Here is a 14,588-nt window from a genome sequence, read left to right as displayed (position 1 = left end):
TAATCACCATCTTAAAATCCTAGAAAGATTTAATGCAACAATGTAAATTTTAAATAAATGATTTGAAAACAAATATCATGCATAATAAAATTGTTTTCTGTCTTGTTTATATGTATGGTAGAACTTTTGAATTGGAACACTTCGATCGGTATACGTAATACCGATGAGCGTTTCAACTCGTGCTGTCTATCTATGTTATCACTTGCCATTCTATTCGCTTTAAATAATTTTAGGAATGTGCCATTCATCCTCAGTTTCTTCGCGAAAGGTTAAGGTCCGTCACGTTTGGAACACTGACATAAATTTGGAGCAATGTTTTTTTTTAATTCACGTTACATTACAGCTCAAATTAATTGATGAAAAGATAAGTTTTCACATAAATTTCGGAATATAAACTAGTGATTTTTCAAGTAAAATGGACGTGAAGAGACCGAAAGTCGTAGTCTTTGATCTAGGTTAGGAATTATTCAATATGTTTTATTATCAATTCTTATTAATTGGAATGATTCAATACAGATAGCTCGAAAATTATCATTATTTTAGTATTTTTTAGCAGTTGCAAAATAGATTTTTAATGACAAGTCGCATAAGTAGTATTAATTTGTACTTTACAAAAACGTGCGATTAATAGGATTTCTGTTTAAAGAACTGACTGTCTTATTTTTATAGAAAATAGAAAGTTGTAAAATGAGTAAAAATGTTTTAGATTACACGTTATGGCCATTCTGGGTTGATACACATGTGACACCTCCATTCAGAAAGGGGTTTGTATATTTTGAAGTAACAACTTAGAGTATCTATATTATTAATAGAACGATAATGTTGTTATAGCTCAAACAATAAAGTAGTTGATGCTCATGGTCAAACAATAAGTTATTATCCATATGCCTCTGAAATTTTGAAAAAATTAAGTCAAGAAGGATATGAAATTGGAATAGCTTCCAGGACTTCAGAAATCAAAGGAGCCAAACAATTACTAGATTTATTTGGATGGAATAAGTATATAAAATATACAGAAATTTATCCAGGTTCTAAAACTACTCACTTTTCCAAGTAAATAATAACATTCTGCAGACTTATTGCATTTATCAAAAAAATATTACATTACTTCTTATATTTGTAGAATAAAAGATGCATCAGGTGTTGAGTACAAAGATATGATATTCTTTGATGATGAGCAAAGGAATATTAAGGATTTAACTGAACTAGGAGTATTGTCAATTTTTGTTATGAATGGAGTAACTCACAAAGTTGTACAAGAAGGTTTCAAGCAATTTGCAAATAGATAACTAAACTAGTATAGGTAAAAATATAATAATTTATTTTTTAACAAATAAAAAAATCAATATGGTAAACTTAATTCATTACTTTCAAAATGCAAAAAAAAATATAAAGCTGTATACAAAAGAAAATAGATCAATAGAATCAAACTTGATTAAAGTTAATTATTTGTAAATAATACTGGACTGGTTTGGTAATGGTAATATCTTTGATTGTAATTGTACTTTTTAGTTTGAAGATATTTGCGCAAGAGATTTGAGGATCCTCTTCGAAACTGTTTGTTATAAATTTTCCTGCCTCAGTATCAGTCATAGTTTTAAGTAGAAAAGTTTTTAAAGATTCTTTGTCAAAATTCTTGAAAGGACATCCACCCTCATAACTTGCACTAGGAATGTGTTCCTATAAAATAATGAATAATTTAATAAATTGTAAATAATCTATATATAATTACTTTACTAAAGTGAATGTAAATAAATACTTACTTGGATTCCGCGACATGATGGAGTTTGGTAATTTTTTCGTCCACCTTCCAACCCATACATATGTTTAATACTATAAGTAAACTTTTTAACATTAGTTTGCCAATCATGAACACATGAAGATGTACAGCTATGGGGTTTAGAATACTCCTGCTTCCAGTACAAAAATGCTTCTTCTAGGCTCATCCCACATTCTTTTAAAAATAATGTGTAATAAAAACGCGCATAGTGACTGAGGCGATGTTTACGTTGTAGTTCAGAGTGTAGATGAGCCATACAAGGAGGAAAATTAAAAGCTTCGTTATCTATATTTGAAGCTGTTATCCTCCCAGTGTTGTAACCTTTGGTAAACAAATAATGCTGCAGCTTCTTATGAATGATACTTAAACGTGGATCTGCAATGATGTTTTCTATCAAAGAATGATGATTTTTTATTTCCAGAGATATAAAAGTTTGAAAGAGAGATTGCAGCAAATCTTTCCACTGTGAGCAGTAAACTGTTGCTAAGCCCTTATAAAGTTCAACAGCTCTTCTTTCTACTAAATCTGGTAATAATTCAAAATTGACTGAAAGATAATAACGAAATTAGAATAATAAGTCTTTTCAAGAAAGTAAATATTTTATAATTTAAAAGATACTTTTATGGTGATATTTAGTGCAATATTCAGGATGAGATTTGGAAACAATATGCTTGAACACTTTAGGAGTTAAATATAATGTACAAACATTGATTAAAACATTGTCTACTGAGTTAATTGAATTTTCACGTCTAATCACATGTTTCAAAATAGTTCTCAATAATTTATATAACTGGTTTGCTCGAATGACAGATAGTCTATGTTTTAAGAGAAATGTTTCTTTTCTAATCCACAAGGAAAATAGCTCATCAGTCTTTGACATAAAAAATCTATAAAACAATAAATTAATATATCTCATTTAAATCATTTGACATATTCATAATAATACTAAGCTAAAATTTTGTTACCTCAATATGAAATGTCCAATACAATCATGAATTGATCCTTCAAGTAAATATTCAAATTTGCCATTAAATGCTTCAACTTTATTAGCTTTTAAAACATTTAAATAGTCTAAACGAGAAAAAACTATTTCTTCTAGAGTATGCAACGTTACCAACCCTTTTGGTGGTTGTATATAAAACATTATCTTGCTTTATATATATGAAATCATTCGTCTTCATTATTTTATTATATTTTAACTTTAATCTTTAAATGGAACTTGAAAATCAATAAACAATATTTATCCAAAACAATTACATCAGGTTATTCTTTTGGAGTTCTGGACACTGTGATTCATTTCAATTTCATCCTGTATAAACTATCTTAATCGCTGTAGAATTATATAAATATATATAATCATAAATCATTTTCATTTAAGAAAAAGTCTACAATATTTTTAACAAAAATCTATCGATCCTTCTTTCGGACGATGTGTACATACTGTAAACTGTAAATAGATACGTGAAAAAATGAGTTTAATTTTACTTTATAGTATTTATCGAAGAGGGCGTAAGAGTCGTACATGATCCAGAATGACCAGAATCTGTATCAGGCTTATCTACCTATGCGCTGCATGGGTCATGGGCTCATGGGGATTGACCAACTGAGTGGGGAGTTGAAGTTGAAGGGATTTCTTGTGTGTTAGAGAAAAAGTAAAGGCGTAATCGCGGAATTTGACAGTCAGTATTTCCCACAGTTTCGTTGGATAATTAGTAATGAACTTATAAGCAGGGAAAATATCGCTGGTTAATATTTTCGCTTTTATGAACTTTAACGGTGGTAATATGACGACGTCAGACAGTTGAAAATCTTTTCTTTTGAAGGTTATCCCATTGACAGGAAAAGAGGCTCTGTGTCATATAAATACTCGTAAGTATCAACCTTTTATATAGTGTTCTGTTTATTGCAACATATTACAAAAATCATTTGTACGAGCTGAGAACCCGGAAATGAAGACTCTATTTTGCTGCTAATATAGAATGCAATTTACATGTTGATAGATATAGTTATAATAAGGTTATAGAAGATGACATATTCGTATTTTTCAAGGTGGAGCAATTCGTTGATTGTTGAGCATCATGGCATCGGGACCCATTCTACAGGTGAGCAATTTTTAACCGTGCAAAAAGACGTCGAGGTGGAAATTTGTTTAACTAATGAAACTTTTTGTATACTTTCTAGAAAGCCATTGATATGGTAACAAAAGCAACAGAAGAAGATAGAAACAAAAACTACGAGGATGCACTGAGGCTTTATGAGCATTCTGTGGAGTATTTTCTTCATGCCATCAAATGTAAGTAATTATTATCAGTCATGATTTTAGTACATCTTACCTGTGATATGATGTGAATTAGTTATTTCTTAATATAAATTTCTACCAGATTAAATTTGGCTATTATCTTTTTCTAAAAATGTAAAATAATCAAATTCATTAATCAGCAAAAATTTGGTATTTAATTAATATAATTCTATTGCAGATGAAGCACAAGGTGAAAGAGCTAAAGATAGCATTCGCAGTAAGTGTATGCAGTACCTGGACAGAGCAGAAAAATTAAAGTCATACTTGAAGAAAAAAGAGAAGAAGAAGCCAGTGAAGGCTGGAGAAGAAAATTCCAAGAGTGAAGACAAAAAGAGTGATAGTGGAGATAGTGATACTGATAGTGATCCTGAAAAAAAGAAATTACAAAGCAAGCTTGAAGGAGCAATTATTATTGAAAAGCCAGATGTAAAATGGAGTGATGTTGCTGGTCTGGATGGAGCTAAGGAAGCTTTGAAAGAAGCTGTGATATTGCCTCTTCGCTTTCCTCACTTGTTTACAGGCAAAAGAATTCCATGGAAAGGAATCTTACTCTTTGGTGTAAGTTGAAATACATAGTGTTAAAGTAAAATCTATGTGAATATTGAGTCTAATAGAGTACTGGTTTATTACAGCCTCCTGGAACAGGTAAATCATATTTGGCAAAAGCTCTGGCAACAGAGGCCAATAACTCCACATTTTTCTCGGTTTCTTCTTCTGACTTGGTAAGCAAGTGGCTAGGTGAATCTGAGAAATTAGTCAAGAATTTATTTGAACTAGCTCGTAGTCACAAACCTAGTATCATTTTCATTGACGAGGTAGATTCTCTATGTTCCTCAAGATCAGACAATGAGTCAGAATCTGCCAGGAGAATAAAAACAGAATTTCTTGTTCAAATGCAAGGTATACACTCAATTTTTAAGCTTATTATAATTAAACAATTAAACTTTGTTTGCTTACAAACAATTAACTGTAATACCTAAAATTTATAGGTGTGGGCAATGACAATGATGGAATTCTTGTATTAGGAGCCACAAATATTCCATGGGTGTTGGACTCTGCTATCAGAAGACGTTTTGAGAAAAGAATTTACATCCCTTTGCCGGAAGAACCAGCAAGAGTATTAATGTTTAAGCTTCATTTGGGAAGTACATCTCACACACTTACTGAAGAAGATTTTAAGAAATTAGCTGCTTCTACTGAAGGATACTCAGGAGCCGATATCAGTATCGTAGTGAGGGATGCTCTTATGCAACCTGTTCGACAAGTTCAAACAGCTACACACTTCAAAAAAGTTAGTGGACCGTCGCCGAATGATCCAACGGTGATAGTAGACGATCTTCTAACACCATGTTCACCTGGAGATCCAGCTGCTATTGAAATGAATTGGATGGAAGTACCTGGGGATAAATTGTTTGAGCCACCAGTAACTATTGTAAGCAATTTTATTATTTTTGGTAATTTTAACAAGTTATAAAATACGACTGCAAGTTTTTTATTTTACAATTATAGAAAGACATGATGAAGTCGTTGAGTACAACCCGTCCAACTGTAAACGAAGATGATATGAAAAAGCTTGACAAGTTCAAAGAAGACTTTGGTCAAGAAGGGTAATTCGAATATTGAACAGTGAGTGCATAAGATAAAAAACTCAAACATTCAATTTGAGCGCTTGCCTTATCTGTTTTCAATTAATTCAACGTGCTCTATGAGTATGATGACGTTGAAATAACTTTTTTCGTTTTTTCCTTGAAAAAAAAAAAGACACATAAATGAGGTACTAAAACTCGTCAAACTTGCGTGTAATAAGCTTGCAACAGAGGCAGTATATAATGATCTATATTTTTAGATAAAAATGTCTAAGATTGTCGGAAAAAACAAATTGTTAAACACGTTATTTTCTATTTTTGATTACACAATGTATTGTGGTTTCAAGAGATAAATACGAATTTTCGCCACTAGTTGGTGGAATAGCCACGATGGTTTTTGTTTTAAAAAAACAATTTTAATTTTATTTTTGTTTTTGATTTCATAATGCCGTTTATATTTTTAATTGAGAATTGTAAAAAATAGAAAGCTTTTTTACCATAAATTTTTACATTAATAAAAACTTGTGTTTAAGAAACACGTTTTAGAATCAATTTTAAATAGCTAGACTCAATGTGTAATGTAATAATGTGTTACGAATAATCCAGGGAACGCTGTTCTTATGTAAATTATTTTTATTGTTAATAATTAAATAAATAACAAACTCTATACCGTAATTAATTGAACGGTTTTTTGTGATCACTTGAAACTTTCAAGTCTCATTCATCTCAAGTGTCATTACATAGAATAGCTAGAATAGCAACCATTTAAAGAGGACAATGTCTCAAAAACTCGGAGTCCATGTACACCACCGTTACAGTAATATCATCTCTAAACAATCGCACAACATCTCCTGGTAATGTCAACATTTTCGATATTTTAGCATGATTTAATCCGTATTCCGTGCCGCCCAAAGCATTTCTTATCAAATGAGTAGCTGCGTTACTATCCAAGGGTTTCTTCTCCAACCCTTCCTTCCGTTGCAGTAACATTTCATTAATTTCTGAAAGTTTCATATTTTTACGAGGTAGTCGTAGTGGGCTTAGCGTCACTTTGCCGCTCATGTGCTCACCCACCAGTCTGACGGCTTCTAATGGAGATATCAAGTCCCATAAACCGTCGGAAGCTGAAAAATTGATGATCAAAATTGAATTGTTTGAAACAAATTACATTTTATATTATTAATTAGTTACCTATGATTAAAAATTTATCTCTTGGAGTTAGTCTATGATACTTGACTTCTGGTTTAGCTGTGAGATACGGAGGAGTAAGGTAGTTTGGAGGAATAGCATTTTCGCCGTAGTATGGCACAACTTTTTTCTGCATCAGCTCAAGGCTCCATTTATATCGAAAATCACCAATAGCGCGAAGCGGTGCCAGCTGACCTAACAATCGTTCCATTTTTATGGCAGTCGTTTTTTCGTTCGGGGGATGCTCCGAAAATATTCTCTCGACTTCTGTGCGATTATCGGTGTTATGTTCCACTGTCATCATCTTAGCAGACCACATATCGTTTTCTATAAAAAAAAAATCATTACTGTTTTACATTTATAAGCTGCTTTTCAGTCTGAAAATATTTTTTATTTTGAATTTCCTATGGATTAATTTATTAAAGTTTTATTTTTATGAGTAATACCTGAAAGCACTCCTAAAACTACTTGACAATCTCCTGCACTAGCAACATGTAAATGAGGTCCATCAATGTGCGCAACAGCAGCTACTGCTCCTGACATTGCCACAGAGAGTAATCTTGTGACATTACTTTTTGTAGAATTGAGAGCTTCGTCCGAAATGTCGTTATCAAGCCTGAGAAAGGCATTTTCTATGGCAGCTTCCATTTGGAATTCCTTGTTAGCATTATTTTCAGCCAAGTCTTTGAGAAATTGGATGAAACTTTTCTGATAGATTTCATTAAGTTCATTAACCAGCTTGGCTTTATCATTAAATGATTCAAGTAATTGGGAGTTCTTTCCAGATATCACTGACTGCAGGAATGTCTGCAGCATGTTTGGGGGCAATAGATAAGCTGCAATGTAATTTAAAAGACGTTTTGATACCACTTGAGCACATGCACTTCCACCATGGCCATCGAACACCCCCATTAGAAAGCCTGCAAATTTGAAAGCAGTGTTGTTTATTTAATAATCAGTTGTTCATTAGCATACAACTGTCAACATACCATTTGTTAACAAACACCTTGCTTCAGCTCTAGTATCTTCTATAGGATTATTAGAAGCTAATTGATTAGAATCGTAACTTTTAACAGAATTAGGACCAGTAAACTCTTTGGTAAATTCATTGGTTTGCAGAATATCGGTCACCTGGAGAAGCAAATGATATAATGTGAAGAAACGAAGCACCATTCCGAAATGGTGACAGGTAAAGAATAACAAAAACAGAAGCGATACCTCGTGGGGCGTAAGCCAAGGTAGACTCACATAGAACCTCATCCAAGACTCGAGCACATTGCAAGCATGTTTGACCTTGAAGTATCTCGGGCCGTTGGCTAGGTGCTTGAGGATAGGCAGTCGCAGGACCATCCTATATCGGGACGTCCCAACAGAATTTTCAATGTTCTTCTAAAAATTTCTTTTCTCTGATTTATCCGCATTTGCGAGACACTTTGCTGTCTCCCTGTCTCCACGGTGTTGCGAGGTTATAAAGCTCTTGACTCTGTACGACTATACTATTCTCGCGCCGCTTTGATGCGAGTTGTCTGCTGAGATATAATGTGCAGCTATCCTATATACTTCTATTTTTGTGAACGCTCGTATATATATATATGCATTGCCGGGACAGCTATGCGAGAAAGACAAACCTATATATAAAATTATCACTGCGCGCGCACGTGGAGATGCTCTTAATCGTGTGCGTAATTACGTTTTTTAATTGTTGATTCGCTCATCTTATTTCTTCGAAATTATATATTACATTGTAGCTCTTTATTATCAATTTGATTGAAAGCAAATCGTTCGTTTGCGTATATTAATAGATCACTTCAACTTTTGTTCTTCATGAAAACAAGCATTTTGTTTTGCATTTATCAATGATGTTAATTCGAATTGAGGAAAATTTCACATTATTTAAGAAATAATAATTTACGTTTGATAAGATTAACTTTAATTTAAATAAACAAGTAAGGTTTTCTTTGATAAGTTAAGGTTTAAATAAAATTAATAAATTTATCAATTATTAATTGAATGGGTAATATTGTTGCAATTTTAATGAAGCTTAAATTAATTATATTTAAAGTAACATTGATTGCTGTCTCACATTTTATTTCATCATATATGTAATTAATGTTAGATCAATATTCATTTTATCATACAAATTAAGGCTCGAGATCGAAGTACATGAGTGTGCAAACTTTAATGAAGCATAACAGCGAATTTAGATGCAGTACAAGACAACGGCTGCCTGATTAGAACCAGGATACTGAAATAACTGCAACAATATAAATTCAGTAAGCTGTTCTGCTGTATGATACACTCACCATTCCATTGCTCAATACAAGTTTATGTGCAGTTTGTACGACGAGCGAACTTGATTCAATATCGCGACTTACAAACTCTCAAAGTACTTTCATCGGGCATGACACTTGAGAGTATGTAAAGCGCGCTCAGAAGTTTCAAATGGTCTATTGCAAAAGTAATTTATGCCAATACCTTCAAGTTTTTGTGCCAGGTTACATCATCGGTAGTATTGAAAGTATATGTAAATTTTGGCGTTGGCAAGAAAATAGATTAACGTAATTTCTACGCAACAAATTAAATCTTCAGCACTATAGCGAATGAAGCTACCAGTAGTAGCTCACAGCTATCAGTACTTTCAGTTTTATTTATGTATATTTTTTATAAACATATTAGAAACTTTGCTTCCTTCAATAATTTGTTTTGAAAATCTTTACAAAAATCTCTACAATTTTCTTTTCAATTGTAGTTTTATTTATTTGAACCAATGTTGATAGCAAGTATTAATTTATTTAGACATTCATCATAAACTAATTGTTACGCACTTCGTTTGAACATTCAAACGGCAATGTAATCGATTGATTTTGTTATGATTATTAAAACATGAAACGCCAATTTATAAATAATATTTTATACCATATATGATTGTTTTTAATAATTTTAATGCTCTACAACATACTTATGAACGAATAAAACGGAAAAGAAGTTCGATTAGAAAGCTCAAACCCGAGAGAAATCATGACAAAGGAACAACACTAATGGAGCGGCGCCAACGTAACATCAAAACAAATAACTTTCATCTGGATAAACTGCACCTCTTCTACCAAATCATCTCATTTCACCACTCAAAGCACGACATTAGCGCCGCAGTGGTTACACGGCGAAACAACTTGGCAGTTTGAATTTCGAATTTTCGTTGTTCCCCGTTGCGCCCGCCGGCCGCCAACGGTCGTCGTAGTGCACTGGCGCGAGTTGTTCCGTGTCTGTCTGACCTGCTGACGCCGATACCGACACATTAAGAAGTGAAGGCGATACTAAGGGAGTATTACCTACGAAAGTCACCAACCATCCTGGTCGGGACATCATCTTATGTGCTGGTGAGTTTCGTTTATCTGGTGGTTGTGATATATTTGCACAATGACGAGTGTTACTTAGAAAAGATGCGATTTTGTGTATAGACGTTGTCATCCGCAGCGGCGACCAACTCTCCCATGGACATCTCAAACTAGTGGACGCGTTGTTGCTTTGCCGAGGCGACATGCGTTTTCAAGTAGTTTATTGTTTATTCCCTTTATTTTGTTGATGTGCTAAAAGAGGGATTATTCAGACGCACTCTTGTGGATGTTTTCATTCATAATGTCATACGTACTACTGATAGAGTAAGATATGCGGGCACCTGGTACTCGCGTAGTACGTTTTGACAGTTATACAGAGAGTCGTTTTTGTTTGGCTTCTTCCAATGATATTTTAATGGCTTCATCATTACTTTTTTATTTTCAATGAGTATAATTCACGCGGTTTAGCTTTATTTCACAAAAGGATTATTTTATGTTTTATCATGAAAATTGTTAGTTTACTGTATTAATGCAGTTTTTAATAATAGTGATATAATTATTTTAATGCAGTTTGCTGATAGTATCTAAAATGAGTCAGCTGTGCATGATAAAATAATTACTTTCATTGTTAGAAGTTTCATGTAGCATAACTATGATGTAATAAAAAATATGAATAAAAACATTCACCAATTCTTTTATATAGTAATCATTATAATTTAACTTATATTAAAGAATTAGTTAAAGCTTAACATCCTATTGTTTTCTAAATTTCTACTGAGAAAACTCACAACTCAACCATATTTAAATCTTTCAGAGCATTGTTTGTCATATTATTTTATGATATAAAACTAAAATAGTAAGAATTAATAATAAATAATTTCAATACTAATTTTTTGTTACTTTTTAATGACAGGCAAGCCTGGTGACCCTGTGACCAAGGCTAATCCACAGACAAAATGGTGTTCAACAGAAAGGACTTGACTAAGGCCTTTTCACCCAATAAAGTGAAAAAATTCAGCAAAAGACGATCTGGTCAAGGAGTGAAGCCAAGTACTAGTGGCAGTACAATGCGTAGTGAAGCCAGTGATTCTGCACAAACAAGCATAAAAGTCATTGTCAGGGTTAGACCTCATAATGAGAAGGAGATGCAAGAAAATTACAAAACAGTTGTAAAAATTATAGATGAGCAGATGCTTATTTTTGATCCAAAGGAAGAAGAGAACCCCTTCTTTTATAGAGGAGTAGTACAGAAAGGTCGTGATTTATTGAAAAAACAGAACAAAGAACTACAATTTGTATTTGATAGAGTATTTGATATGACACATTCAAACACAGATGTCTTTGAAGGTAGTACAAAGCATTTAATCTCAAATTTGTTGGATGGTTATAACTGTTCAGTATTTGCTTACGGAGCCACCGGAGCTGGCAAAACTCATACGATGCTTGGTAAAGAAGGAGATCCTGGAATCACATATCGTACAATGGCTGAACTCTTTGCTCAAATCGAATTGCAGAGAGAAAGTAGAGATTTCAATCTTGGTGTTTCATACTTAGAAATTTATAATGAGAATGTACAAGATCTTCTACACAAAGTTGGTCCATTGCACTTGAGAGAAGATGGCAGAGCTGGTGTAATTGTTGCTGGCTTAAAGATAATCTCCATTCATAATCCAGAGGAGTTGTTATCTCTACTGGCAAAAGGAAACAAAAATCGTACTCAACATGCAACAGATGCCAATCAGGAAAGTAGTAGAAGTCATGCTGTTTTTCAGGTGTATGTAAATATCACAAACAAAATGGATGGTCAAGTAAAACATGTGAAACTATCAATGATAGATTTAGCTGGCTCTGAAAGAGCATCTGCTACTGGTTGTTCAGGTGCTAGATTCAAAGAAGGTGCCAACATAAACAAGTCTCTTTTGGCACTTGGTAATTGTATCAATAATTTGGCTGATGGAATAAAATATATTCCATACCGCGACTCGAAGTTGACGCGACTTCTCAAGGATTCTCTAGGTGGGAATTGTCAAACAGTTATGATAGCAAATATTAGTCCTTCTAGTGCAACATTTGAAGATACATACAATACTCTAAGATATGCCAACAGGGCTAAGAAAATCAAAACTAGCGTTAAAAAGAATATTGTATCTTGTCAAATGCATGTCTCTGGCTACATAAAGATGGTTGAAGAACAGAAAAAGGAATTAGAAACTTTGAGACAAAAGTTGTCAGCTTACGAAAAAGGAGCTATTCCTGCAGTTGTTGCGCCTCAAAATTCAATTGACAATGAAAAACAGACTCAGCAAATAATAGAATTCAACAATAAATTTGAAGAATTGTTCAACAAAAAGAAAATGTTAAATGAGAAGATTCTTGGATTGGAGAGTATAGACAAAATTTTATACTGTAGGATACTGTACAAAAAAGCTGCTGACAAAAGACTACATAACTTAACAACAGCTGTAGATACGTTGTACGAAAATGAGAAAAACGCCAGTGGGAAGTCACGAGTTAACAAATCGCTGCAATACTTCAAGCGTCAGCGAGAAGGTATTAAAATACAGATAAAACAAGTCTGGGAAGATTTATGCAAAGTCGAGGCGAGTCTCGCGGAGATGATTTTAGATGTTAAATCAAAGAATTTGTATGACAAATTTGAGGATAAAATCAACGGTTATACATCAGAAGTTGAGAAAACGAGGGTACAACAGCAGTTCGAGCACGTCAAAAAGGTCCTCAGCTTGCAGCAGTGCGAAATGCAAAGTGTTTGTACAATGCATAAGATGATGAGTACCACCTTGCAGAATTACTATAACATGATGAGAGGTGGTGGTACCATCACAGAAAAGCTTAAGCAGGAGTTCAAGCAATTGGTCAAATCGCTCGAGGGTGTTAAGAACATCAAGTGGTCCGACATGAACATGGACAAACAAGATAAAGATTTCTATAGCACCACTGTTTTGAGCATCCAGCAACTTGACAATCCCACCAGTGGTAACATGCCTGAGCTTTTGGATCTCGACTCGGACGACGAGGAAACGGAAATTACAGAAACTACGCCATCTAGCAATAACGTTCTTAGTACGACGTTCAGTTACAGTACTCCACCTAAAAACGGAGCTTTGCCACGTGTAGACGAGAATCCACTCAACTCTACCATCACCATCAATACCGATGTCGTAACGGTTGCCGAAGACGAGAACACAGAGTCAAACAGTCTCAACAGCACGTTCCACGTCGCCGAAGCGAAAGGCAGGAAGCGAGTGTTGTCTGATCAGAGTAAGAACCAGGTGAATTCCAGGTCGCCCGCAAAAATCGCTAAGAAAATTTCACCACCTCAAAAAGGTAAAATCGATGTAGCGGCTCCCGTGCAAAATGGTAAGGAGAACAGCAAGGATTTTACCAGACCTACCATGACTGCCAAGAGTATCGCTATCTTGAACAAGATCAAGGCCGAGAGGTTAAGGCAGCAGCAGCAGCAGTCACTTGTGAGCACGACTTGCAATGGGGACCAGTCCGAGGCTGCACTCAAGGCCATGAGGACAAAGGAGAGAAGAGGACTTACGTTTTCACATCCATACCAGAAACCTATTAATACAATACAAAAGCAAACGACGCAGCAGAAGTATGTTACGCATTAATCCTAAGTAAATGAAAATTGAGTGAAAGTTGAATAATTCAAACGTGAGAATTAATTAATATTTATTTTTCAGATCAACGGCGCCGTCGTCTCGAGTGCCATGGTAGGAAAGTTAAAGATAGTTCTTGGAGCTGTGTAGAAATAAATGTGTATATAATTTTAACATTCTTGATCCCGTGTTAAACAAGCTAGTACGCATAAGTACAGTCTATGCTAATTTTTAATATGACGGTTCAAATTTGCAGGTTCTTTCAAATTCTTGCCTCTCGATTTATTTTATTATCATTAAAATTGTTTATTATTATTAATTTTTTTGGAAAGATAAAATCCGCCAAAGAATTATCGAACGCGATATATAAGGGTCCACTAACAAAATAAAAAGAAGTGCTTCCGCACCGAGCTAATCTTTTTATAAAAAAACAAAATAATTTATTTTTAACAAATAACAGTTTCTTTTTTACATGATTCTTGGATCATAAAGCTCCGGGATTGACGTTTAAAGCAACGTTACACTTATATACTGACATGACTGCCTTGTATTTTAACGAAAATAATAGATAATAAGCCATTTAAAAAACATTGCGCATTCGTGTTGAAACGATCACGACTGATGATTGTATTAGTTTCTACAACGTATTGATTAATAATTTTATTTTTTATCTTTGTTGTAAAGCAAATTAATTGATATATAATTTGATACCTTTTTGCGTACGTAATGTGAGAAGTTATCATAATATTTTGAATTAAGATATTGTAAGAT

At 33.7% G+C, this 14,588-nt stretch overlaps 5 protein-coding genes and 1 long non-coding RNA gene across 11 annotated transcripts; 3 read left to right on the top strand and 3 right to left on the bottom strand.

Moving 5' to 3' along the window:
• Window positions 1-267: 267 nt before the first annotated feature.
• Window positions 268-1,707, top strand: LOC131663938 (magnesium-dependent phosphatase 1-like). The gene is made up of 5 exons (XM_058934727.1): window positions 268-455; window positions 707-764; window positions 832-1,053; window positions 1,124-1,303; window positions 1,513-1,707. Exons 1-4 carry the CDS (start codon window positions 416-418, stop codon window positions 1,287-1,289), a joined length of 486 nt encoding a protein of 161 aa, XP_058790710.1. The 5' UTR covers window positions 268-415; the 3' UTR covers window positions 1,290-1,303; window positions 1,513-1,707.
• On the bottom strand, window positions 1,299-3,205 carry LOC131663937 (uncharacterized). Its single transcript, XM_058934726.1, has 4 exons — window positions 2,746-3,205; window positions 2,399-2,667; window positions 1,764-2,326; window positions 1,299-1,680 (listed from the first exon to the last, which is right to left on the bottom strand). Exons 1-4 carry the CDS (start codon window positions 2,922-2,924, stop codon window positions 1,426-1,428), a joined length of 1,266 nt encoding a protein of 421 aa, XP_058790709.1. The 5' UTR covers window positions 2,925-3,205; the 3' UTR covers window positions 1,299-1,425.
• A 163-nt stretch (window positions 3,206-3,368) lies between these two features.
• Window positions 3,369-5,729, top strand: LOC131663849 (vacuolar protein sorting-associated protein 4). 2 transcript variants are annotated; one of them, XM_058934554.1, is made up of 8 exons: window positions 3,377-3,525; window positions 3,604-3,649; window positions 3,830-3,882; window positions 3,962-4,073; window positions 4,258-4,637; window positions 4,712-4,979; window positions 5,069-5,511; window positions 5,589-5,729. In XM_058934554.1, the coding sequence occupies exons 3-8, from the start codon at window positions 3,859-3,861 to the stop codon at window positions 5,688-5,690; spliced, it is 1,329 nt and encodes a 442-aa protein (XP_058790537.1). In that variant the 5' UTR covers window positions 3,377-3,525; window positions 3,604-3,649; window positions 3,830-3,858; the 3' UTR covers window positions 5,691-5,729. The 2 variants fall into 2 exon arrangements, with proteins under 2 accessions (XP_058790536.1, XP_058790537.1); XM_058934553.1 differs by having other exon boundaries at window positions 3,369-3,649.
• A 701-nt stretch (window positions 5,730-6,430) lies between these two features.
• On the bottom strand, window positions 6,431-8,636 carry LOC131663848 (pyruvate dehydrogenase [acetyl-transferring]-phosphatase 1, mitochondrial). Its single transcript, XM_058934551.1, has 5 exons — window positions 8,072-8,636; window positions 7,843-7,984; window positions 7,300-7,773; window positions 6,857-7,180; window positions 6,431-6,789 (listed from the first exon to the last, which is right to left on the bottom strand). Exons 1-5 carry the CDS (start codon window positions 8,201-8,203, stop codon window positions 6,431-6,433), a joined length of 1,431 nt encoding a protein of 476 aa, XP_058790534.1. The 5' UTR covers window positions 8,204-8,636.
• Window positions 8,637-9,985: 1,349 nt separating this feature from the next.
• Window positions 9,986-13,692, bottom strand: LOC131663885 (uncharacterized). Of its 2 annotated transcripts, none has more exons than XR_009301886.1 (5): window positions 13,601-13,692; window positions 11,089-11,277; window positions 10,503-10,656; window positions 10,187-10,440; window positions 9,986-10,125 (listed from the first exon to the last, which is right to left on the bottom strand). It is a non-coding gene; the product is annotated as an uncharacterized LOC131663885 (long non-coding RNA). The 2 variants fall into 2 exon arrangements; XR_009301887.1 differs by having other exon boundaries at window positions 9,993-10,125; window positions 10,200-10,440.
• LOC131663881 (kinesin-like protein KIF18A) lies at window positions 10,100-14,575 on the top strand. Of its 4 annotated transcripts, none has more exons than XM_058934616.1 (4): window positions 10,100-10,230; window positions 11,102-13,467; window positions 13,534-13,813; window positions 13,902-14,575. In XM_058934616.1, exons 2-4 carry the CDS (start codon window positions 11,145-11,147, stop codon window positions 13,933-13,935), a joined length of 2,637 nt encoding a protein of 878 aa, XP_058790599.1. In that variant the 5' UTR covers window positions 10,100-10,230; window positions 11,102-11,144; the 3' UTR covers window positions 13,936-14,575. The 4 variants fall into 4 exon arrangements, with proteins under 4 accessions (XP_058790599.1, XP_058790598.1, XP_058790596.1 ...); XM_058934614.1 differs by adding an exon at window positions 10,312-10,403 and having other exon boundaries at window positions 10,102-10,230; window positions 11,102-13,813; window positions 13,902-14,572; XM_058934615.1 differs by having other exon boundaries at window positions 11,102-13,835; window positions 13,902-14,574.
• The last annotated feature ends 13 nt before the right edge of the window (window positions 14,576-14,588 follow it).

Source organism: Phymastichus coffea, unplaced genomic scaffold (genome assembly GCF_024137745.1).
Source record: "Phymastichus coffea isolate CEN01 unplaced genomic scaffold, Cenicafe_Pcof_1.1 PCOF00039, whole genome shotgun sequence".
Taxonomy (NCBI): Eukaryota; Metazoa; Arthropoda; class Insecta; order Hymenoptera; family Eulophidae; genus Phymastichus; species Phymastichus coffea.
The sequence above is the reverse complement of the archived record's forward strand: the minus strand, read 5'-3'. Positions and strand labels throughout refer to the sequence as shown.

Coding starts and splice junctions, on each gene's coding strand:
- LOC131663849 (XM_058934553.1), top strand. CDS start 3,859: ATGGCATCGGGACCCATTCTACAG. Junction 4,980..5,068: donor ATTTCTTGTTCAAATGCAAG/GTATACACTCAA, acceptor TAAAATTTATAG/GTGTGGGCAATGACAATGAT. Junction 5,512..5,588: donor TTGAGCCACCAGTAACTATT/GTAAGCAATTTT, acceptor TTACAATTATAG/AAAGACATGATGAAGTCGTT.
- LOC131663848 (XM_058934551.1), bottom strand. CDS start 8,203: ATGGTCCTGCGACTGCCTATCCTCAAGCACCTAGCCAACGGCCCGAGA. Junction 7,985..8,071: donor CTTGGCTTACGCCCCACGAG/GTATCGCTTCTG, acceptor TTGCTTCTCCAG/GTGACCGATATTCTGCAAAC. Junction 6,790..6,856: donor AGATAAATTTTTAATCATAG/GTAACTAATTAA, acceptor TCAATTTTTCAG/CTTCCGACGGTTTATGGGAC.
- LOC131663881 (XM_058934613.1), top strand. CDS start 11,145: ATGGTGTTCAACAGAAAGGACTTGACTAAGGCCTTTTCACCCAATAAA. Junction 13,814..13,901: donor AAGCAAACGACGCAGCAGAA/GTATGTTACGCA, acceptor TTTATTTTTCAG/ATCAACGGCGCCGTCGTCTC.
- LOC131663938 (XM_058934727.1), top strand. CDS start 416: ATGGACGTGAAGAGACCGAAAGTCGTAGTCTTTGATCTAG. Junction 765..831: donor ACACCTCCATTCAGAAAGGG/GTTTGTATATTT, acceptor ATGTTGTTATAG/CTCAAACAATAAAGTAGTTG. Junction 1,054..1,123: donor AAAACTACTCACTTTTCCAA/GTAAATAATAAC, acceptor TTATATTTGTAG/AATAAAAGATGCATCAGGTG.
- LOC131663937 (XM_058934726.1), bottom strand. CDS start 2,924: ATGTTTTATATACAACCACCAAAAGGGTTGGTAACGTTGCATACTCTA. Junction 2,327..2,398: donor CACTAAATATCACCATAAAA/GTATCTTTTAAA, acceptor ATTATCTTTCAG/TCAATTTTGAATTATTACCA. Junction 1,681..1,763: donor CATCATGTCGCGGAATCCAA/GTAAGTATTTAT, acceptor ATTATTTTATAG/GAACACATTCCTAGTGCAAG.